A 25777-nucleotide genomic window follows, 5' to 3' on the forward strand; every position below is an offset into this window, starting at 1 on the left:
ATAAAAGTATCTTGCAATGCATTTAAAATGAAGAGATCGAGAAGTCCGTCACTCTCGCCATCGGCGTGTTCATGAACCGCGAAGCCTCTCATAGGCCATTTCGCCGAGCCGGGGTTCAGATGATTGAGGAAATGTTTTTTACTCGTTACTGCTCCTGTGCAACTTGGTCATGAATGAACATATTACTGAGGGCTCTATGGTTCGCCGTGTGCCACCAGTACTAAAGCAAAAGTATTCGAACGTAAATTGGAATGGCACGCATAGCGTCGTTCAGCGCTGGAAATGGATGACACATTACATGCAAAGCCGCCGTCAGCACTGCTTTCGAATTCCTTCGACGCAGTTCAACACATTCGCCTGCTTCTGAGACTGAGTCATAAGTTTGTGGGTGACATATGAGAGCCCGCTTTTGTGTTGATGAAGTGGGACTGTGCAGTGGTCCTCGTGGTAGAAAGAGCCCCGATTATTGTTCGAGGAATTCGTAACAGAATGAAAACATCTTTTGTAGCTATTGCACCGTTGTTATGCGGATAATCAGTGGTTTTGGTCAACATTTTTCTTCGGTGATTTTGTCACCTTTAATAGTGAAGCGCGCAATAGGAAACAGCTTCAACAGCATCCAAGCTCACCAAATGAAAATATTTTGCAGGTAGAAGAAGAGGAATAACATAATAAGTTTTCGCAAGGTGTTTAAAGATTAGCGTGGCCTTTTACCGGAACGATTGCAACACTGATAATCTTAGCAGCGCGGTGTATTTTTCTCAGGTTTATTTCCCAATTGTGCCAGCGTACAAAGAGAGATACCGTTGACATGTGGGACAATCTTCATGTAAATTTCATAGTTGATCACGGTGTTCTTCCTGTATCGATTCTTCTTCTATTCGTCCTGTACGTGCTGTACGTCCCGATTGCTTATCATGAATATGCGTCATGAACAGCGCAAGTAGATGGCGTAATGCGGTGAAGGTGTTCCGCAGACCGGATTCACCGTACGGTACAGTGACACCGGCATTCTGGCTGTGAGCGAGAGGCACCGGTATCCGAGCCGCTCCGCCAGCGCATTTCATTCAATCTGAAACCCCGAAACACCCCTGCTTTCTGCGATTCCACCGTACCTGCAAACTGTGTGGCCTGTAATATTCCCGGACTCTACTCCGGCATCTGACAATGTCCCCTCAGAACTTCTAAAAAGAAAATAATATATCTAGTTACTTTCAGGAACGCATCTTGTTCATCGCGGCCATGAACACGGGCACTTTGCTGCAGGTGATATTTTGAGTATGTAGGTCATTTGGCGGATATAAAACAATACCTAAAGAAGTTATGTTCACATTTCCAGCGGATCACCGTTCCAAGAATCATGTGCAACTGTACGCTCTGTTGGCTGCGCAGGAGTCCAATACACCAGGTCTATTGAAAGTTTCTTTTAATGCCGCATTGCCCGAGTACAAGCTTGCCGTTCGTCTGGAGCTAGTAATGGCTTTTTCTTCTATTTTTCCAAACGACGCTGTCAGTTTTGCTACGGACGATGAACTGTACCCTATAGCAGCAGATATGCAGCATTGTGTTGTGAGTCCTTTAAATACAATAAATTTAAGACTCTGAGTACTGCGCACATTGCTGGTCGATGAGGCCCGGCAGATGTTACAAAGGCAGTCTCAGCTCCATTGCAACAATAAGCGCTCAATATTTCCTATCTCGCCGTCCAGTTTACGTCCCGCACCTAATCTCGGCACTGATATTTTTGCTTTTATTTTGTGGCAGTCAGAGCATTTACTACGGGGATTTGCTTCGTCTGGAAAGTACGATGTGAAGACGTCTGCTTCTTGTCAGCACTCGCCTAAAAAAAAGGTCCTAATAACAATATTTCGGCTCTAAAATTGTTACAGTGGAAAATGTGGGTAATGCAACAAGAAAATTGAAGAAAACCGGATGGGGCTGCCACAGGGCGGCTTTTTTATTGGTGTTGTACACCACTGGCTCTCAGAGAATTTTGCAGACGCTGTACTTTTGTGCTTCGTTCTTGGCCTCGAGGTAGGGCAGGATGAAAGTGTCGATCTGGTGTGATACCTTGGTGAAGAGCAGCGGGTCATCCGGATTAGCACATTCGACGGGCCCACCAGACACCACTCCTTCTAAGAACCAGGCGGAGCCGGAATACCACACCAGGGGGCCGCCGCTGTCACCCTGCAGGTATATTGAGCGTAAGTCCCGAATAGCCACGACACATCAAAAGGGCCGCGCGCTGCTAGGGCTTAAGCCCTTCGAACACCTCATTCTTTCTACGTCCAGCATCCAACCTGGTCAGATGTCCCTTATCTATACTATAGCTATCTGCTAACAAATAAGGTGAATATTGAGCATTTCGTGAACGTGTTGCTGCAGCTTTTACCATTCCACGCAATTTAAGAACATTTTTTTAAAATACAGATATCGAATATTTTTTTCTGAGACTATTTTTAATATGGCTCGTTACCTCTTGGAAACGAGGGTGATGGGTGCAGTTGCGAAGCGGTCATCGCAGTCGAACTTTCAAACAGTGTATGGTGACAACCCAGGCAGATGTTTAGTTTTAAGGTGTAATCATTATATTTTACGCAGATAAAATCCATTCTTTACTAATAGCCAACATGGCATTGTTGGCTATACGCACTCAAATCTATAACCATTCAACACACTCGCAATGCGCCTTTCGAACAAAGGGAGCACCCTTGCCGTGAAAACACCGCCTGCCTTAAAAGTTAACATTTCTACAGGAACTGGTACTCATCCATTCTCTCCTTATTTCCCTTGCACTTACCGCTGTCCTTCTTCCCCGGAGCAGAGGCATTCTGCAGCGCTGATGTGATTTACTAACAATGTTATGAACGTTTTGCTCTTCGTCACCTTTTGGCACGAACATGTTCACTCTGATGTGCTCCGGGCATCAGCCTTTACCCTTTCCACTTAGGAATGCCCATCGCTCACGAACCAGAAGTAAAAAAATTCAGCGGGCACTTTGTCTCTCTGAAGTGCTGCAAGGAGAAAGCTTTTTCTGGCGCACTTTTTTTATTTATTTTTGTGTTTCATTTTTATTTTTAGTTTTGTTTGTTTTCTTGTTTTATTGCTTTTTATAATTTTTATTTTTCATATTTTTCTTGATTTTTTCATTCTCGTCTCGTTTCCTTTCTTATGTTTATTGTATTTTTATTTCTTCTTATTATTATTTTTGTTTTCTTTTTGTTTTCGTTTATTTTCATATATTTATTGTTTTAGTTTTTATTTTCTTATTTTTATTTTTTATTCCTTTTATTTTAGTGATGAAACCCATACACCCATACATTCACTAGATGCGCCTTTATTCATGCTCATACATTGAGCCTTCGTGGCTGACTGGTAGCATCTCCGCTTCAAATGCCACAGGCCCTGGTTCCATTCCCAGCCTCGACGCAGTTTCTCTCTTAGTAGTGACGCCGAAACGCGGACATATCTGCCCACACGGCTGCCAACACGACGACTAACGACAGAAAATAGTTGTAGCGCCGAAACAGACAACACACAGAAAGTTAGACGGGACAGGCGCATATGAGGCATTAAGGCATATGAGGCGCATATGAGGCATATGAGGCAACGACAGTATGAGGCATTAAACGTCTTCGCCTTAAAATAAATTGTTTTTGCGCTTTCTTCCGAACGATTCATCATTTAGCCTATCCATCAAACACTTTTAGCATACTGCGTATCATGCTACCTTTACCGAAGTACCGGGAGCCCGCGCGCTATCCGTGGGCATAGGTACCTAGTGCCATCTGGCGCCCTAAAGATAATTTGAGCATGCGCAAGTTTTTCTCTGCGGCGCCAGATGGCACCAGGTACCAGGTAGCTGCGCGGACCCTCCTGAATCACTGCAAATCACAGCGTGCACACTGGTGGCGAGCGGGCCACCTGTAGCCGGTAACGGTAACGCACCACACTGACCGCTAAAAGTGTCTATTGTTTGCTGCAGCTACGCTATTGCTGTTCATCCTGAGTTCTCACCTTTTTAACAGGACTTCCTGCCATGCGAGGCTGCGTTTACGTGCGTCGGATTTCAAAATGTCACTCCTAAGCACCATCGGTTTGCTGTTTTTCGCAACACATTTTCCGATGAAGTGCATGTTTCCCTCTTAAATTATCTTACTGTATCGTTAGCATTAGTGTGTTTACGAGTTTCGCAGGACTCAACCTGTCTCTAAAAAGTGCCCGTCTCTGTCGAATTTCAGAACCATTTAATCGTTTTTGTCCTTGATGTTTAATCCCACTAGTATTTTTTGTTACGGCTTGCTTTTTTTTGCTGCTTGAATAACTATCGCAAGTACTAGTGGCGTTCAACGTTTTATACTTTTGTTCTGAAAGATACCGGATAGCTAATACTTGTGGCCCTGTCAAGTGGACTCTCTTTCTTCGATTTTTGTGCATGGTTGACAGCAGTGCAAATCATTTTATCTAGATTTTTATCTTTCAGCACTTCGAGTACTTCGCCTTATACTGTATACGAACTATTGGGACCTGCACTGGTTATAGAACATTGACTTTTTCTATAATATTTTACGCATGATTTTCCACGTACATCGGGTAAAGTTTTCACTAGCACGCAGTGATTAGTCCCCTGCTGTGTTTAGATGGGCAATGCCATCAGGAAATGAAAGAAGCTTTAGCATCTCATTTTCATTATTTTATATCCCTGATGCCGTTTATGATGGCCGTTATCGCACTTATCGGGTCACATAATACTTACGAGGAACTTTAGCAGCTAAAGTGGTGAAAGGCGAAAGCCTGAGTGCTGCATTCTGCTACGCGATTGTTCACTTCACATTCTGTTGGTGCATTAATTAACGGCCAATTAATGACGCTTAATCTTTGCCTTTAGGAGTGGAACGCGACAGCGTGTTGTAGCGCTGCCAGGGAGTCCACGGAACGCCACCACCCGTTCGGCGCGATGCCTTGCCCTTTGAACGCAGCGCTGTTTGAGGAAAGGAAATGGCGCTGTAATTCTCTGTCATCTCGGTGGACACCTGAACCGCACCGTACAGGAAGGAAGTGGAGTGAAAGAATAAAGAGAAAGAGGAGCCGTAATGAAGAAAATTAAAATTGTATTTGAGGAAAGGACATTGCGCAGTAACTGTCTCATATATTTTGGTGGACACCAGTCAAAATTCGCGCGCAGTGACGTCACTACCAATTAGACCAGTCTCAAACGCGGACAACATTGTTAACACGCCTTGGTCACGACATTATGCGCCATTAAAGGCTTTGGCCTTAATACATTTACTGAGCCATTAATCTTGGTATTTTTGTTATATTTATCTCTACATCATGCCTGTCCAAATATTGCTGGATGTTTGTCGATGTTTCTACTCAGTAAATTTTTTTGTTTCGCAACCGTAACCACTCGAAACTGCTGGAAGAAGTTTCTGGGGTTAGTTGATATATATCGCTGCCTTTTTCTTCAGCAACCGCCTATAGACCAGATTTTTTTACCCTCGCACGCAGGCTGCGCACGCGCGCCTACTCTCGACGCCAGTCGCCATCTGTCGGCGCGCGCGGCCCGAGGGACTGCGGGTCGCGCCGGCGCCGCGCATCATAGAGTCTCTATGCCGCGCATAGAACGCATGTTTACGTGTTCGCTTCTGCCGTTTTGTGCTCCATCAGCTAACGTATGAGGGTGTGTGCTGTGCGTCACTACTCACATTTGCCCTCTTCCAGACAGTGCTGCGGTTATCTTGTGCGCAGTTACTCGTTAACGTGACATCCGAGTGTAGTCGACCAAGTAGTGTACGGACTGGAAACCGGCACTTCTAAGCAGATTTCTGCGCTGTCGTGTCGTTTGTCGTCGCCCTTTACGTGCGATATCATCTATGATAATTTTATGCATCAGAATGTAGATCTATTGATTTGACTCAGTGGAGTAGTAACTGGATAGGCGAGCTGCAGACTGAAGGTTGTCCCGACGGAGCGCGTGTTTTCGATCACCATGTACGTGTTCGGCACCCTTGCGCTGAGCTTGCTCTTGTTCCCATTAAACACATTTCATGCAGGGGATTGTAAGCACGACCGCTACCGATTTCAGCTGCTTTTTCCGCACGCATGTTAGAGGTATCTGGGGAAAGGTTTATCTATAGTATCTTTCTGCTGTTGGTATCTACCTTAGCTTGGTTTGGTTTATTAAGATTTTACGTCCCAAAGCGACTCAGGCTATGAGGGACGCCGTAGTGAAGGGCTCCGGAAATTTCGACCACCTTTAACGTGCACTGACATCGCACAGTACACGGGCCTCTAGAATTTCGCCTCCTTCGAAATTCGGCCGCCGCGGCCGGGATCGAACCCGCGTCTTTTGGGCCAGAGCAGAGAGCCGTAACCACTGAGCCACCGCAGCGGTGCGGTATCTACATTATTCTAGGAAAATATGCGCGATTTCATTACATTTTCCACACTTAGCCAAACGCCTACGCAACGCTCTCACACGCGGCGAGAGCTCCTGAATAAAATAACGCGACTTCGGACCTCAGAATTAGTGAAAGCTGGATTAGCTGCTCATATCTATTCAAGCTTTTATAAATTAAGCGGAAGTACGTTTTTATGCACCAGGTTGCATAAACCATGACAAAATTTGTTTTCTGTTGGCGCTGCGACTCAGTTGAGCTCACAGCGGTAATTTGTTGATAAACTGGCGCGGCGACAAGAAAGCCGTTTGTGGAAGGGGGGGCGGGGGGGGTCTTTATGGCCGGCAGGAAGGAATAAGAGTGCATGGGAATTGGAACTGCATACTAGCCGCACACCTAATTCTTGATATTGAATAAAAAGTTTCTTTGCGGTGGAGCACCAAGACGGAATTCGATTAAGCACGAGCGCGTTCTAAGCGCCGGCACAATTAACTTGAATGTCAAACTAAATGTCATTAAAACGCGTCAATGTTATCGCTTTGATAACGTAAATACTTCCTGCAACACAGCCACGCAGCGGAAGTATGCTCGACAATGTTTTTTTAGCGCCCGAAGCGCGGCTATATGCAGGCGCGGCCGCGGAACTGCCGCAGCCCCGCAGTCCCCAACGAAACGCCCGCACCGCGGCGCGCCAGTCGGTGCAAAATGGCCGCGCCCAGGAGAGGCTCAAAAATCTGGTCTATAGGAGGTGGTGCGAGCGCGGCTTCGGCCGCTTATCTGTTGTTTCAGCCAGCGTCTGCTTCGGCGGACGCGGTCGTTGTGACGCGCATCTTTTTCTCTCTCTCTCTCTTTTATCTTTCTCCATATCTTTCAACTCACGTGGCAGCGGTGGCGGCTCGGCTTGAGCCAGTTGGCATGCCCGTGCACTTTCTTTTTCATTCCTCTCTCAGTCGCAACCAACCATCCAGCAACCGCCTTGACAACAGTCTTTTATCCAACGGACATGGTGTGAGTGTGCCAAGAACAGCTACTTGTGCAGGTCGCGATTGTTATCATTTTCCCGCGCTTTTGGTATGCTTAACCCTATGAGTGATTTTGCAGAGATTTAAAGCCTTCCAAGAAAAGCTGACAAAGTATATTAGCGCCCTTCTATGAAAACGCAGTCAGCTGATGTCATGCATCATTTGTTCTGAATACTACCTTTATGATTTCCTTTGTCACATTAACGGTAACATAAGAACAAACATCTCGACATGAATGAGAATGGGCTTGTCATAGTGAAGCATTCGTTGTGTGGTGCCTTCAACTGGCCAATTTATGTTCTATCGGCATCACTTGCGACGTGAGCAGGCATTGGCAGTATTTTCCTTTTTTACGGAGATGTGTGTTTAATACTAGCTATTTTGCGCAACAATATGCACCACAGTAGTGTTTACTGAAATTCAAGTAAGGGCTGCTCGCGCTTCATTATAGCTTGATAGTGCATAAATGTCATGTGCACTGAAAGCGCTTAATACAATTGCTCTACTAGTTCACCTTGCAGGAAGACCCGAAGTCATGGCCGGCGCACAGAACGCTATCGGGAACTCCGGACCCGTAATCCTCGTTGCATGTCTTGTTGGACATCGTCCTGGTGCGCAGCTGTTTCAGACGTGGAGCCAGGTCTTCGCTGCCCGCTTATGTAAAAAACAAGACAGGAAAGCGCATTGAGGAGATCATCTTGGAGGCCGCATACTTAAATATCGATGAACGGTGACCATATCCCTCGAATAATGGACGGCTGGTGCATTGCACTTTTTAGGTTTTATGTGCAGCACTTTCCTTGCATCTGATCTCGTAGATGTGAAAGCAAATTTCACAATTTTTCGTATATGCGAATCGAATTTCTGTATTTAATTTTTAAGAGAGGTGCCTAATATTGCTATTATTTTTGTTCTGCTATCCAGAGATCATACCTCACCTGAATTTATTAAATTTTCCAATGGAAGCTAAGCGGGAAAAACTGCGAAATTCTACAGGCGCCCTGTCTCCATGTCATAAAGAGTGAAAAACTAAACCCCAGTTGTCAACCAGTGGTGACCGAAACGGTTTCCAAGATAGGTCTCTACGTCCATGGCGTAAGATATTAGCACACAGGCTTCGATTTAACAGAGAGAGCCATTGATATCCAGATATACTGTAGCATTGAGAAGAAACCCGCCAGCAAAGATTAAGTGTTTACACAAACCAAAATAAAGCAATCTGTGAACAATCTTGTTCTTATTTCCCTAGCAGACTAGAAGCAGTCTGAACACGCTGATGTGGTACCTCGACAAAGGTTCCAGTTGATAAGCCGGACAACTGAGGTGGAAACCTTGCAAATGCATAAATACCATGCGGCCGTCAAGCGGGTTGTGCAATGTCGTTCGGTGAGGGGCAGTTTTTGATGTTTCCTGCGGGTGATGAGCAGGCGTGAAAACGTAAACTTACGCACACCACCTACAAGTGCTTGCGGTCATATACTGAGGTGTTCGATGCCATCCACTTTTTCAGAGAAGTTCCTGCGACTGAGGGACATGAGACATTTTTGTTTTAACATCACAGGGGAGGGCTAATGCCCCTAGTGAATTGAAAGAAAAATTCCGTAATTTCTTCCTATAGTTCTTCCTTTCTTGGCCATAAAATTTGCTGAGTTGACAGGAAGTTCGAAATTTTCTTCTCTTTTGCAAATTTCTGCTCTGTTTCATCTGCATGCCAAAACTGCGCGGCTGCTTAGGATGTAATTTTTATCGAATAAAACAAAAACTCCGCAGAGACTTCTATGACGGAAGGTGATGCCCGCGAAGCCCATTAGCTCTCGTTGCATGAACGGAAATTGCAAGGAGTTGGCGAAAGCGAGTCTTCACATATGCGCTGACCTGCATTCTCAGCAGTGAAGAAGGAGGAGCAAGCTATATTATACTGTATCCGGTTCTGCTGCCAGAACCATTCCCAGAGTCGGATTTTGCGAAGCCTTGTGCAATAGCGTTTATTATTTTTTTTTTCCTGAGGTGTTTCGTTCGGTACTTCTGCTGGCTAATCCTATTTTGTATCCTGTTGTGCTGCCACAATCGTTCCCTGAGGGGGATTTTCCAAAGTCTTGTACAATGGCGTTTTTTTCTTTGTTCTTTTTCCGGAGTTGTTCCGTTTGGCATTTCTTCTCACCCCCAACCCTTCTAGTTTCTCCAGAAATGTCACCTACTCCTTGCGGAGGGTTCAAGCGCTTCACGCTTGTCACCGAAATGCGGTAATAACCGACACCTCGAGGGTCACTGCCCTATCTTTCTAAAAGGCCATGAAGTGGGGGGAAGGAATTTTCCTCCCCCCCCCTTTATTTTTAAGAGGACAATTTACTTACTTTTAAGTTATATGATTTACACAGTACCTCTGCACTATACCATGTATTGAGTAGTGCCAAAGGGCTCAGTTATGTCTTCTACATCCTTGCGTTGTTGACATAGCTGCTTGCTTGTGTGCGTAGCAGATAATGTGTCTCGTTATGTCTTGATCCCGGTATGTTTACATATTAAGCAAAATAGGGCTAATGATTGTTGTGTGTTTCTGAAGCAAAGTGATGTGTATGTAAGAAAACTCAAATATGTATAAGTACTAGCAAACCTTTGTAACGTCCCCATCCTGTTACGTAGACATCTGTGTTCTCAGGAAGCTCGTGCATAGCCTTCGGCAAGCAAACAGGAGCAATTCTGCTTGTGACATTTACCGCTTCCTTCAGGGTTAAAATAGCGATATCGTTCTGAAAGTAAAAGAAAAAAAGCAGTGAATCAGGGGGAGACTCTGCAAGGATTAACAGGTAAATCCCAACGGGCCTGAGTGTCCATCTATGCTACAAGCCCAACCAGACAGATCTTTGTCAAAGGTGTTCACGTTCAAGAACAGGAACTATGATTTAGGATCTCATGTTTTCATGACTCTGTCTTAGCCAAGGAAATATTGAAAGACTGAGACGCAATGACATGCTGCTTCCTTTTGGGAAGTATTGTTGCGCCTCATCTCCGAAAGGTCACATCAGCCATGATAGAATTCTTGGAGGAATTCTTGGAGGAGGAGCTGACTTTGCATTAATGCCAAGTTCCTGCGAGGTTGCTTAGTCACATTACGGCGTAGAAATTGCCGCCGCATATATGTGGCGGCGTTCACACGTGCGGTCTTTGTCAAAAGCAACCAGGCTGCATGGTTTGCTTCTCATTCGTGTAACAGAGCTCTCAAGGCTTCCCTAAAGGTCAAAGAGTTCTTTGAAAGTGATGGCAGGGGTTCTTCTTACCAGAGATTTAGGGCTTGAGGGCTGGCATAATAGCTTTAATATACGACTGAGAAGAAAAACATGCAGCCTGGTTACTTTTGACAAAGACTGTAAATACTGGCCGGGGAGTTGCGTAAATTGTTGATGGGTGAAAATAGCCACAACAACCCTGATGGCATGACGCCAGGATGGCGCTATGCCGTCAGCGTGCACGCCATGAATTCCTAAGCGGCCAGTAGCCGGTTTTTCTTTTTGTAGAAATTGGCTCACCATATGGGTTGCATTTGCTTCTCAGTTTTTGGCCTAAATGTCACTCGCGGCGTCTGCTTTCGCTCGTACTCGCCTCCGTATGCACAAGAGTGACCGCATCACAAAGAATTTAAATTTGGTGTCTCGTACCTAGTTCTCTTTTTTCGCAATTATCAGTGATTGCGATTGCGAGGGCAAGACATCTTTCCTCTCTCTTTGCACGTAATTTTCAATATGCTTTAAGACCGCTCAAGCGCTTCGTTCTTAGCGTTAGGAAAAATTGCTACGTAAATCCTAGGACCATGCATCTACATTTTTGCTGTGGACACCCCGTGCAGAATGTCCTCGCCTGCGTCACAGCTTGATAAACTTTTTAGGCTGTGGCAGCCCGGATAACCTTTATCAAATTGAGTCTAAGGAACCGGAAAGTACAGCTCGAATCCTAGGACTAAGGACCTAATTAGCTGAACATCTTGTTCATAATTCGAAACTTCGACAGCTGTCCCCAAGTTGGCATGAGACAGCAAAAGTGACTCGCATTAAAAGAACCCTGTCTAGAGCAGAGGCGCTCTCAGCAATCGGTCCGTGGTGTTCCGTGCGCAGACGTACCATTTAGATCTGAAGCAAGGAACCATGAGTACAAAGACTTAATCTGCAACTACAAATTTCTTTTCCATTCATTTTAGTAGGTGGTCCTCGGTCGTTGTTCCCAACACCGTAGAGTGCAAGAGCGGACATCACGCTGGTCGTGGCACAAACATGGCCATGATGACACCTACTTGCATAAAGGCGTCTAGAGCCATCGATGCAATGGCCGACCGGCACTGACGCCCACGTTATAAACGCCTGACGAGCTTTACCATCGCTAATTCATCCTCGTGAAAAGAAACAGGGCGTCTTCTTTGAGACCAATGGATGCAGTGGGGTTCGTGTGACTCAAGTGGCCTGTAGGCGGCGCGTCGAGGCTGACTACCGGAACCACTGCCACCGGAACGGCTGTGTCCTTGACTGGCCGTACCCTTCCCTGTCTGCTGTAGCTGTCGTCACATTGACGTCACGGAGGATTGAAATCGCTTTAATAACTGCTATTTTTGTCTTCAATATTGCCATAGCGATGGTGTACAGGTAGACCGTCCGCTTTGAGTGAAAGAGAACCAGAGTTCGAATCCCTGTTCTGCGCAATTGTCTACCGGGTTTGAAAAGAGTTCCGCGTTTAGATGGAATTAAATCGCCAGGCCTGGGGAACGCCTGATTTCGGTGGCCAGAACCGACAATGCACTCCCTCACCAGAGCAACATTTCGCCATCGTGGTGTAGCACCAGCTACAAACAAGCCATATCACTCTCGGCCCTCAGCACCCAGAGACTGCGGAGCAATTGGCCAAGGCAGCGGTCAGACCTGTGACACCGAGGACGATGCTAAGAATGTCCGGCTTCGGACAGGCCGCCATTGGAAGCTGAACCCGGCAACGTTTAACGCTAGAACTTATTAGAGTGAGGCTAGCCTGGCTTTGCTGTTCGAGGAGAGAGCGGGTATTAAATGGGATGTCATAAGGCTTACTGAGGTTGGGAGGACAGATGAGCGGTTTGGAGTATTAAAAGTTGGGCACGTACTGCTCTACCGTGGATTAGTGGACAGACGAGAATTAGGTGTGTGGTTTCTCATCAATCAGGACATAGCTGGTTACATAGAGGAGTGTTATAGCAATTACGGGAGGGTGCCAGCTACAGTAATTGGGCTCATTAAGAGGTACAAGCTGAAGGTGGCGGACACCTACGCGCTTACATCCAGCCATACAGACCAGATCATTGTAAGAAGACATGTTATTAGCAATGAACAAAGTAAATTGAAACTGCACTGTAGCGACGGGTGACTTCACCGCGAAGGTAGTCAAAAGCAGGCCGGAGACTAGGCTGTAGGTGACTTAGGCTTAGGCTCAGGAAATTGCCTGGGGGAGTTCCGAGAAGCTACGAGGAGCGTACGAGAAGCTTGGAAAAACGCTAATATTACCTTAATTAATAGGAAAAGAGATATTAAGATCATGAAAAATTGCAGATCGATCAGCTTACTCTCTGTTTCCAACAATGTATTTACTAAGTAATCGCTAATAAAGCCAAGACAACCTTAGGCTTCAATCAACCAAATGATCAGGCAGGTTTTCGTAAAGGTTACTGCACAATAGACCATATTCACACTGTCAATAAGGTGATAGAGAAATACGCAGTATATCACCATCCCCTATATGTCGCCTTCATTGATTAAAGGAAAGCATTTTACTCAGTGGAACCCTCAGCTGCAATGCAGACAGTGCCGGATGAGGGTGTAGAAGAGTCTGATGTGAAAATTCTGATATCTCTAAGGCCGCACTTCATTAAACACCTTGTTAAGTTTTTATTCACTTCATCCTGAGGTTACTGTACGACTCTGTCTACGCGGGGAGTTCTCGGAGCTCCCCGCCCTCGCGTCGACCGCAAACAGAGAAAAAAACACGGAAGCCATTGTCAGCTTAGCAGCTTCGCTACGGCGTCCTACTTCAAGCCCTGTTGACCGCGGGCGTCTGGAGGGAGCAGCAAGAAAGCGCGTCAGTGGATCACCATGCCACTTCCGCGGAAATATGCGATCCTGCCTCGAGTTCCGCGAAGGGCCCTTTCGATTGCTGGCATTCTTGCCCCCACCGAAGCACTAAGGCCTCGTATGCGGCCTCTGCCATTCGACACTTCCACGATGAGTCAGCAGATAACGCGCCCTGTCGCCCTGTCGCGCCCTGTCGGCGGATAACTAGAAGAATTCGTGATCCTTCGAGAAGAGACACGCAGGAGCGGCGGCGGGAGTGGAAAGTACAAGAGCACCACGCGATAAGGGCAAGGACTCCTGCGGGGAGAGGCTGTTCGGATTTTTTTTCTTGATGTGTTTCTTTTTATTTCCAAGCCCTGGTTTCTAGACTGTCCCAAACTTACTACTGCACTGGCTACTCTATATTAAAATGTCAGTGGTTACCGAAGTTAAGAGTGGGCCTCGAAGCATGACCACCCTAACTTTGTTTGCGAAACATACAAAAATGGAAGCAAAGGCACTGGGCACCAGTCTTCTCTAGTTTAGCTAGAGGCTCCTTGGTTAGTATGTACTTCAAGAATATCTTCGCTTGAATCGCGACCTTCGGTCGATAAGTTGGGCCTTCGAATGCTGTTATCTCTCTGTGAGCTTATTTTTCGTTTAGGTTACAGTTATTGAATTTGTCTGTGAGTCTTCGTGTCTGTAACTTGCAGTTTTTACCTGTTTAAATTTCTGTAAATATTTGTCCTTGTCTTCATCATCCTCTCCATCACCGAAATGTCTCCTCCTTCATCACTTCCCAATGAACACGTCTGGAGAAGCCTGTGCCCTTCCGAAGAAAGAAGGCAACGAACAATCTAGAAATTACTATATCTATAACGACTGCACAACTGCCATAGTCCTTCATGAAATCAGCAATAAGATTCCTATAAGGAAGGGTGTCAATCAGGGAGGCAAGATCTCGCCAATGCTATTAACCGCCAGTTTCCAGGACGTATACCGAGGCCTGTATTGAGAACAACTTGGTATAAGAGTTAATGAAGATTTCCTGTGTAATCTGCGATTCGCTGACGACAATGCCTTGCTAAGTCACTCAGTAGATGAACTGCAAAGCATGATCAATAGGTTAGACAGGCATAGCAGAAAGGGTGAGTCTAAAAATTTACACGCAGCAAACCAGGTTCGATCCCGACCGCGGCGGCAGCGTTTCCATGGAGGCGAAAGGCAAAAGGCGCCCGTGTGCTTTTCGATGTTTGTGCATGTTAAAAATTCTCACGTGGTCGAAATTATTACGCCTAGCTTCACTAAAGCATCTCTCTATTCCTTTCACCTTTAACTTCCTCCTTCATCCCTTCCCTCACGACGCAGTTTGGGTGTACACCGAGGTATTTGCGACAGCTACTGCGTCATTTCCTTTCTTCAAAAATCAATTTTCCAAAAAGCAATTTTCCAAACCAAAGCAATGTTCAACACTCCAGCAAAGGATCAGCAGTAGAGAATGGTAGTGATGTAATGGAAGGGGTAAGGGAATACGCCTACTTAGAGCACGTAGTGATCGGTGATCTGGATCATGAGAGGGAAAAACTAGAAGAATAAGATCAGGGTGGAGCGCATATGTCAGGTTCTCTCGCTAATGAATGGAAGTTTACCAGTATACCTAACGAGGAAAAGTATACAGCAGTTAAATCTTACCGGTACATGACCGAAACTTGGAGGGTAGTGAATATGGCTCAGCTTAAGGCAAGGACAACGCAGCGAGCTATGTAAAGAAAAATGATTGCAGTCACTTTAAAGAGCCCGAAATCAGGCGGAGTGGGGTAGGGAACAAACGCGGGCTAATGATATCCTAATCGATATCAATACCAAGAAATGTACTTGGGCTCGGAATGTGATGCGAAGGGAATATAACCGCTGGTCCTTAAGGGTAACGGAGTGGATTCCATGAAAGGACAAGCATAGCAGGGGGCGGCAGAATATTAGGTGGGCGGATGTGGTTAAGAAGAGTGCGGGCATACGGTGGCTGCAGCTGGCAAATGACTCTGTTAATTGGTGAAACATGGGAGAGCTATATTCCTGCAGTAGGCATAGTCAGGCTTATGATGATGATGATTATCACGTGCGTGTCGAAGCACGGGCGTCAAAACACATTTGATACCAGCGGCGGCGCCCAGTTTCTTTTCTTCGTTTACGTGCTCACATTCATCAAATAAGGGCATTTTTCAATGAGACTGTTATTCTTTAGTCGTCTACGGACTTCGCGTGCACATGGCGATAATAATAAATATGTTGATACATGCCCTACGCCAATAAACTTTTAGGGTAAAGTAGAGGACGAAAACAGTTTTCTCCCCTTTCTCACTGCATGCACGAAATGTATGCTTGATTTATTTTTTTTTCTCTCAGCACAGCCTCCCATCAACATTTTGAAATACTCAGGGGTTTAAAACGTACCGCTTAAGAAATGTCAAAATGACAATTTTGTTAACATGGAGTTCTAGAAATTTCGCTTCCTTAGCGTCTTGTATTTCACCTTCTTGCTCTTAGATGTATTTGGTCCTGTGCTCTAAACGACTTTGAAAATCAATGGTGCGAAACAAAATTCGCGACGTTCAGATATCTACTTCAGACGGGGCTCACGTGACGCGTACAGTGCGGGTTGAAGATTAATCACCGAAAGTTGGCGTGTGGACAGCTCTAAAGAACCACAGGGAACGTTTTCTATCTTAAAGATTGAGAACCAGCTAGCCTCAGTCCTTGGTCTCTTCCCGTCTTGTGTGTTTACGAGGTTGCATTAATTAGCATATCATAGGCCAGCGAATCGGTGCTGACGGTGCCGCAGAAGATGTGTTCCATGCTGAAGAGGTAGGACTGCTTTTCAGGAGCTGACACCTTTGATTATCGTTCAAACGTCAGCCTGAGTGCAAATATGCGAAATTTTGAGTGAACGGGCTGGTGAAAGGTGAAAGCATGAGGCGATAAGTACACACAAGCTGATCGGGTGCACTTTGGCGATAAACTAGTGGTTCGAATATGTTGAGGCAACACCATTAAAAATGGTGCTGCATTCTGTAAACAATGGTATCATTGATGTCTATGGCTTGTTCCGAACAGCGAGAACATATATATTCTATTTCTGTTACAGCAATCAATGATTTTCAAGAGCAAGTGTGATGAGCTATATCGAACCTAAATTTGTGTACTTGCACTCAGGGCTGAGAAGTTTTCCTTTTGAGTTGCTCTTAATTACCGTTACATTATAATTGTTTAACATTGTAAGAGCAGCATGTAGTTGGAACACGAAGTGATTTGCAGTGCAGACCAGAGATGTCATTACAGAAGACAAGCCTAAGCTGAAAGTCCACTGGTACTTAAAAAAACCAAGCGCTGCATGCTTTCTTTTGCAGTTTTCTGCCTTTTATATTGAAGTTTGTGTAACGGTTAATGTTCTCTCACTTCAAACCACATAGTATCTTCTGTGTGAACGAAACATTGTTTCTGGTTTGGTTTGGTTTGGTTTATGGGGTTTAACGTCCCAAAGCGACTAAGGCTATGAGAGACGCTTAGTGGAGGGCTCCGGAAATTTCGACCACCTGGGGTTCTTTAACGTGCACTGACATCGCACAGTACACGGGCCTCTAGAATTTCTCCTCCAAAGAAATTCTAGCCGCCGCGGCCAGGATCGAACCCGCGTTTATGGAATTTAGCATCCCAAAGGGGCTCTCGCTAGGAGGCAGGCTGTAGTGGTGGGCACAGGGAAATTTAGACTATTTCGGGTTTTGAAGATGGTATTTGGTCAAATATTTTTATGAAATCCCCCAAGGTAGAGAAGATTTGAAATAAAGGAGTAATTATTAATTACTCATTGGCAACCGCCCAAGAGCAGCCATAAGGCTATAAAGGAAATCTATACAGCTTTCATAGAAACTTCTCGTTTTAAAGAAAAATTTGTCCTGGTCTGGAGTTCGAGCCTGGGACCACCGCTACAAAGCTTTGTTTTATAGCCCTACGGCTGAACTTCGGTGGATACCAATGAGTAATTTACTTCCTATTAAAATGCACCTGTATCACACAGTACAAGGGCCTCTACAATTTCGCTTCCGTCGAAATGCGACCTCCGTGCCAGGATCGAATCCGTATCTTTCGGGTCTGCAGCCAAGCGCCGTAACGACTGAGCAACTCCTGCGGCTTCTTATTTCTGTAAATATCTCACGAAGTGTCCTTTGCATGTTATTAACTTAATTGTAAACCCCAAAACGGCGTGAGCCATTTCGGAGCTTACCGTGCGTTCAAGTGTGATAGGATAATACTGTGGGGAACAGAGCGAAGCTTAAATTTCTGCTCGTCGCGCAAATTATAGAATTGATATCGGCGGGGCGTGCCAAAAAAAAAACCCTTTGATATGTTATCTGTAGCACTGGGTTCGTGGTGAAGCAATTCTGTTGCAGTGAGCTGTCACAAGTTTTCACGAATCGAGTGACTTACCTTGTGAGGGGGCGCGTATTCTTTGTGAAAGCATACTTCGGCCACTTCGAAAGATTTGGCTTCGACTTCCACACTCGTCCGCTCGTACGCACCAAGAAGAACTATCAGCATTTTGGCTGTCTTTCTCCTACGAACACAAAAGTCTGCTATTGAAGGAATATATTCACGCAGCATGTCAACATGACCAAATATGAAGTGATTGCGAACTCTTTCATATTTACACACACATGACAGAAGCTACATTCAGTGGCAATTTTTATTGGAAACCAACAAAAAGTTTCAGAAGCAAAAGTCTCTAGCTATGTGACTACCCGCCTGGTCAATGGCTCGTTTCCTGGATACTCTCTGTCGGTGGAAGAGCTGGCACATTGTACTGGGGTTTTTGTAACCGGACATGGCTAAACAACTCCTTGTAAAGGAGTAAACGTTTTTTTTTTCGTGGCGCTCTAACGTTTAAAATTGGCTCTTATATTATAACTATACCTTATGTAGCGAGTGTTAACCACGCATTATCCTTCAAGAGGGAATTGTCTTTGCGATCGTGGATATATTCTGCTCCGTATCAAGACAAGGTGTGCTTCCAGATCTGTAGCTTTGGCTGCATTGTGAGAAAAGCTGCCCAATATAACGCTGATTGAAACACACGAAGAAAGAGGGGAAGTATGTCTAGAAAATAGACATACTGGTAGGATCCGAACCCAAGACCTACGCACATTGTGAACGGTGCTCTGCCGCGACTTATGGAGGCGGTTCTCAAGCCTCCTTCTTTATAATGTATTCTTTTCCACGCTCCCTGTCACATCGAGGGATATGGAACATGCTGCAGTACAGCTAGGCGTTCGCCACACATATGGTTATTGGCCAACATACGTCCTACACACGCACGCACATTTTGCCAGTTTTGGTGGGCTTCGGAAAGACACATCGTGCACGCAACAAAAAGTTCTCCGGAGGTCTAAAGGGGCGCTAGCCAGACGCAGCGGGAGCGAAAGAGCAACGTGCTCGAATATCAATGGTTAGATGCTCACGTCACATGCCCGCCTGTTATTTTATACTCCTGCATGTGCAGACGATTGCTTTCTAAGCTTGTGACTCGCAAAAAAAATAGAGTTGTCAGATACATGAGTCACTACCCCGTGGCTTTGTTCAAAATTTGGGGCAAAACAACTTGAACGCTCTCCCTCATGCACGGTTTCTACATTAATCCACGTAATATGTTGCACTGAAAAGTTGCAGCAAAACATGCAGAAGCCCTCCTCCTCGAAAATTTCTGCATTAACTCTTATCTTCTAAATGTATTTAAAAGATCTGGCAAAAGAGACAGAAGGCTACCATATCCGAAAAGTTGCCACACCAGCCAATATATTAGACTGTATCGAAGAGCTTTCGCAAAACACGCAGAAGGCAAAATTATATTGAAAATTTCTACACTATTTCACGCATTAGGGTGTATCAAATTTTGTTTTTTTTTTGTAGAACACGCAAAGAGTCCACATGAATGAAAATTCCGTGGATGATTCCACTTATTTAATTGTATTAAAAAATGTTGCCAAAACACTCAAGTTTCTACCGTCCAGAAAACAGATGTTTGCAGAGTGTTTCAAATCATTAAATGTAGGTGTTGCTTTGAAAACCCTTGAAAGATACGTTTGTGTGGTCTTCGCAGATTGATTACACGGCATTCGCAGAAATTATTTACCTAATAATGTGCAATGAAAGGACAAGTAATTAGCTCAAATAAACTGGTCAGCGTTTTTAATTTTTGCTTAAAGACACAACATTATTTTGAGAAGCTGAAGGCCTTCGACATTGAAGACCCAGTATATAAAATCTCTGAATGAGCATCATACTTCACGTCATGGAGCGTAGAATATACGGGTTTCTCACTTGTTAAGTTGGCTTTCTCATTTTACATGTCGACAAAATGGCGTCGCTGCACGCAATATTTTCACGGATATGAAGTCAACATCATCTACACCATCCTAAAGGACATATATTGTGTCCGCATATGATAGAAGAAACGCCAATTTTATCAATAAACAACGTCAGAAAACCAACTTGAAGAGGTCTTAAAGACATTTTTTGACGTCCGATATCTAGAAGCGTGATGCCGATTCTGAAACTCAAAGAACTGTGGCTGGCTTTTGTTCTGACTATATTGAATTTCGCATATAACCTTGTACCCTAAAACTAAGTGTAGAAACGTTAGTCTGGTAATTTTAGTAATTATTAATCTGTTCATAATTCATTGCCATCTATCGCATAAATTATGCCTGACTCCGCGTAAATCAAATTGCAGAGATCGCGTCGAAGTGTCTTTCACGGATTTCAAAGAAAAATATGCATTGAATAAATTCGAACAAGCTGTGTAACCCCGACATTAGATTGCGCTGATAAGTTTTGGCAAAACAGACAGTGGGCTGCCACACACGGAAAGTCCTACATTAAGGCACATATTAGATGGCATTAAAATTATAGGCGAAACACGCAGAGCGCTATTAAACAAGTGAAACTTGTGCATTTGTCATGTAATGCCCACGCGCTGAAAACGTCACATGAGAGGCACTACGAATATTCAGGCGTTCGTCACTAATGAACCTTTGACGGCAACATTGTAAAAAACTGTGAGATTTATTACTACATAATGTGACTGCATTATGTCAAATTTAACTTGTTTTTCGAATTTTGTAATCTGTAATGACAGTAAAACTCAACACAAATAGAACAGGTTCGAAGCTATTCCCTGAAGTCAAAGGGTGCTCGAAAAGTAGAAAATCATATACGCCATTGCGTTCGAAGCTGGTTTACAGAGACGAATAGTTTCTTCAAGAATATTATCCGACTCCGACTCGCCGTCAGTGCAGCATTATGACTGCGGAAATAATAGCTTGCGTTGCCATGAGGGTTTGATTTCGGATGAATTTATTTTCCGGTGGATATCGCGCCTGTCTGCCAGCTGAGACGTGAACCTCTCTTTGGTATGCAAATTGAAAAACTACATTTCATTGAGTTGTTTAGTAATTATTTAGTTCGGTGAGCACGAAACGAAATGACAACATTACAGTTTGTCACAAGTGAAACGACACGCATTATAGAGATAAGCAGAAGGGGACCCAATTGGTGCTGTGTGGAATAACAGTCCTTCAGGTGTTCACGATGCAAGCGATGCTGAGCGCGAAGCAGAAACAGCCCTTTTCCCGCAGAAAAAAAAAACCATGAATTAACAAGAAACCAAATACGGTTGTAAAAGTCACTGGGGAGGATGACACTGCTGACAAGGAGCAAGGTGCACTCGCAAGACCTTCTAGACCATATGTATAGTTGTGCGGTAAAGCATAGGCTTCAGTAACGGCCTCATTATGAGCCTGGCTGCTTTCGCCAGCCCATGCTTGAAAACATATCTTTGCTACTCACAGGAGGCAATGTGCCGCTGTCACCACGTGCCGGTCCGAGATGAGTGCGCCAGAGCATATGTGATTTGAAAACACTTCGTTAGTGAAGACACCAGCATGCCACGGCCAGCTGCCCGGCACGGCCTCCTTGCCCCCGAAGATGCGGTCTTCTTCGTCTAACACCGGTTTTATGGGGGTCTGGCCACAGTTTGTACCGTCGGTGCCTGCGTGTTTCAAAAGTATATGAGCTTGTATATAGGAAGTGCAACTGTGCGGTTCATTATGACTACCTAGCAAGAGAACGAGGTGCTGCTTTGGCACAGGCAGTGCCTAAACCTGCATTTTGGACGCAGGTGTTTAGTGGGTCTAAAGCCTATTAACTTTTACCTGATCATAACATCTGTTAGTGGACGCGGCACTTCAGCTATTGTGCAGAGCGTAGTCTTTCTGAATACGACTTCTTACTACACGCATTTCATAATTTCCAGACGTGCGGTGCACACTGCTAAGGGAGAGTAATGAAAGAGGCCAACTCAAAGGCAGCCGATTTTACCTATCAAGAACAGCAGCAGCAAAATCATTGGGATTCTTTCTCCATAACTCTCTTTTACGTGCGCAGGTCTGTTTTCAGCGTCTACCGGTATGAGAGTCGGCTAAAGTGCATCAACGCCTTCTCAATTCAAAACTGCCCCAATATTTCATTCCGTTGAGACGAGTGTGCGTTTGTTTTTGTACTGCGGCAACTCTCCCTTCCTTGCCAATTGAATACATTGCTTACTCTGGAGTCTGCAATTCTTACAAACGCTTAAATGAAAAGAAAAGTTGAGTAAACAAAATGAGGGGCTTGAATCCTTGGTCGATTTGCCGTTATTATCTTTGACAGGCGACATCCAGTAAACAATTAGATGAGCATATACCGCCCACATGAACAGAAACATAGTGGTTTTTCTCGCAAAGCTGACGGAATGTGCAGGCAAGAGCAAGATCTCACGCCTTCCAGTAAACTGGTAAACGCACAAAATGAAATTCGGTTTCAGAGTGATGCCACCAGGGCAATGCAAATCTAAAGGGAGCGTCATCAATCCAGGGTGAGGACTGCACTGACATTGTTAAGCGCTTCGTTGGTGCCGGTGGTTGCATCTTCATATAGTATTCATTGCACAGTTAACCTTTCAGTTTCCCAGCTTTTGCGTCGTTGTCGGTGCCGTCACCAAATCTGCATATCTCATTCCGCTGCGAAAAGAGAGCGACATGCGTATGCGCGAAGCTGCCAGATTAGGACCGCTGCCAGTTTGCGTTGGACTCCAGCATCCGGTGTAGCTCGAACGTGGGCCACAGAATTCAAACCAGACGCCCTAACCTATACCATGATGCAGAGTATAAGCTTCCTCTTTGCCACGAATTAGTCCAATCATTTGTAGCAGTGTAGGAGCGGCTCACGTTTCTCTACATGCGCTCACAACGCCGGCGTCACTGACTTTAGTTTTAGGGAGAAGTCAATAAAAGTTATAAGGAAAAAGTTGAAGGCTCAGTTGTGTACTCCTCATAATGTCTTCTCTGGTAGCGCCGACTACGAAATTTCGGGAGTAACCTTGTTTTTATAACAGGGGGCTCTTCTCAAAAATCTAGTTGCAATAAATATAGATCATCGGCAGCAATTACCAGACTGAAAACCTTATAATTAATACTCAAAATAAGTGCTTACTGTCTTAGTCGGAAGTGCCCATATTCATTTCGTTATATTCCTTCCATTTTTCTACCTTTCACTATATTGCCTGTCCACTATACTTTTGGACAAAATTATTTCCGTGGTTCGCGTTGTAGTCAACACGCCTCGTCTTTTATTTCATGGAGCGGAGCCATTGAAAGAATCTTTAAAGCACTGTAGCTTCATCATTTTGCTGAATGCTTCACCCTCTTCCATCGGCATATCCGAAGCGTGGCTTCAACCTTGCTACTCTGATTTGTAAGTTTTTATTTCTCTCCAGGGTGGGCGTTTTGTTATTCTAGTAAGAACCGTGGGAATTGTTTGTATTCATTTAAACTTAAAAAAAGCTAGAGTACTGTGCTTCGTCTAAATAAGGAAAATTTACTATTTTCTTTATTGCCTTCCTTTTTTTTGAGGATTCTTCGGGAACTTTTCTGCTCTCGCTGTTTTATTCACCGACAGTCTAATCTCCGGCAGTAATTTTTTTTTAAATATTGTTCTCTTACGTGTTAGTTTCCAAATACAACATACCGTATTATTAATATCAAACCACATACAACGAACAGCATTTCACTGCAGTTTGTACTTGTATATATATTAGCGGGAAAATAAGTTTCTCTTGCTTAGTTTTTTTCCCTCTCTTTCGCAACGTATTGATTGAACTATATCATAAGCACGCCATGTCATTCTTCTTTTTTACGCACTGCTGACACACCACCAATCAGCAATTAAGTCTTCTGCTCCCATAGTAATTCGTTGAGGGTCTTTTTCAGTCTGCGGTTTCTGGAACCAGCCTACGCGGGTTCAGTACTTATGTAATTGTTCTCATTTTTTGCTAATTAACCTTTGATGCATATGATGCGACGTAAAACATGCTATTAAATAAAATATTTGGTCTCTAGTCAGTGCTGCGTCTAGATTAACCTACTGCAGGATTGGGCGCGCACATACTGCGCCTGTTTAGACAGCGAACGTTTTCAGTTAGCAAACCTTTATGCACCCGCTTCTTCGCGCTTCTCTTTCGCGCTGTTGCCCAGGACGGCGACCAAGTGTTGTCGAAATTTCAGCGCTCAAGTGCGGCTTCACCTGTAATCTAGGACCCCTTCTCACCTTTAATCCAGTCGCCGGTGCACTTCCTGGAACGCCGGATTATGCTGAAAGCGTTTAAAATTGTTGGCCTCCGTATAACGACTGCCCGCCCCACCTTATTACTTTAGTCCCGAGCATGCTCTGAGAATCCCTCAAGCGTTTCTAAGCGATTGACGGCGTCCACTAAGCGTCATACATCATGGTAACCAAGATGGCACATCCCGCAGGGCACGGCCTGCGTGCACGTTGTGGAGCCAGCGGTTTTCCAGGGGCGCCAGAGACGTGGCCTAGGAGTTGAAAGGGCTGCGTTTTCAATCAGTCTATATTTGCTCTTCCATAAAAATATCCTGCATTTAGATATAGATCAACTTATCCATCCTACGATATCTTTTCAATAGTAAATCTTTGCTTTGCTTTTTATTCTTCGCTGCGTACGAAATTAACGCTATTTTTTATTGCTTTGATCTTTCTTCTTCGCTGTGCAAGAAACTAACACTATTTTTATCAACTATATCGTTGTTGATGTCACAACATTTGCAAACTAATTATTGTAAGAGCAAGTGCCTTCCGCATAAGCTTATTCGGTGTGCATGCCAGTGGAAAGCAGCCACCGCGCCATCTGCTGCATTCGGCCCAAACGGCCTTGTGTTTGACATTAGCATATTGGCTAGGGTTATAATCCCATTCAGACTTGTACCAATCGGCGTGACGCGGACGGACGGACGGGTGTTCAAAAATGTAGGGTCAGATTGACGAGAAAATGCAGCTGTTAAATGCATTTCTGCATTACTCCTACTTTAAACCGATACTGAGGACAACTTCACATAATTATTGTTCTTGGTTGTCATGCTGACGTTTGTCCGGCAACAAAAAGTGCATTTATCGCCAAGAAAGTTGGATTTAACCGTCTTTTTGCAAATATGAACGAATAGGGCGCCCTTACAGAAAGATACAAGCTGACACCTTTTAGAGGTGAAAGATTTTTTAAAGTAGTCTCTGGGATGCCGGCAAGAAAAACGCTGACGACGCGGGCATTTTATTTGCGAAATTGCTGCTTATACTTGGGAAAAAAGGACGAGCGATCCACGAAGAAAATAGTTTTTATATATATATTTAGGCAGTGTAGTCTTTTCATAACATTACATCATGAAAAAAAGAAGCTCAATGTTCTCTTCGACTGGTATCAAAATGCCGATGGCTATCTATTTTCACATCGGAATACGGTTTCCACTCAGTAATACAGTTAGCTCTGTTTTGCGTAGTGATATGCAGCATCTAAGGGAGACCTCTGAGTGCCCACAGATTGTTTGTGACAAATATTTTGAGAATTTTATGGAAAAATAATTGTGCTGAGTGACTCGTACGCAGCGCCTAACCACAAAAAATGAATATGACTATTAGCATAATACAACCACTCACGGAAATCATATGCCACAGCCAATGTTGGGAGCAGGATAACAAGTAGCCGCAGAGGTTTCATGGTGACGACCGCGAGACACTGCCCGGCCCACAGATTCCGAAGCAAGGAACTGGAGGCTGCCAGATGCTTTTATGGGCATCGTCTGACCTCTGCTATCTCGAGATAAGGTGGAGCAGAGGCACGCTTTCACGTCAACGTTTTCCT

General features: G+C 44.6%; 1 protein-coding gene across 1 annotated transcript; it reads right to left on the minus strand.

The window, feature by feature from the left end:
* Positions 1-1933: 1933 nt before the first annotated feature.
* On the minus strand, positions 1934-25730 carry LOC149361757 (chymotrypsinogen A-like). The gene is made up of 6 exons (XM_089572800.1): positions 25573-25730; positions 21379-21580; positions 17965-18091; positions 10038-10173; positions 7938-8077; positions 1934-2187 (listed from the first exon to the last, which is right to left on the minus strand). Exons 1-6 carry the CDS (start codon positions 25631-25633, stop codon positions 1984-1986), a joined length of 870 nt encoding a protein of 289 aa, XP_089428926.1. The 5' UTR covers positions 25634-25730; the 3' UTR covers positions 1934-1983.
* Positions 25731-25777: the final 47 nt, after the last annotated feature.

The sequence above is a fragment of the Amblyomma mixtum genome, chromosome 2 (assembly GCF_055824585.1).
Source record: "Amblyomma mixtum isolate Tamu chromosome 2, ASM5582458v1, whole genome shotgun sequence".
In the NCBI taxonomy this organism is placed as follows: Eukaryota; Metazoa; Arthropoda; class Arachnida; order Ixodida; family Ixodidae; genus Amblyomma; species Amblyomma mixtum.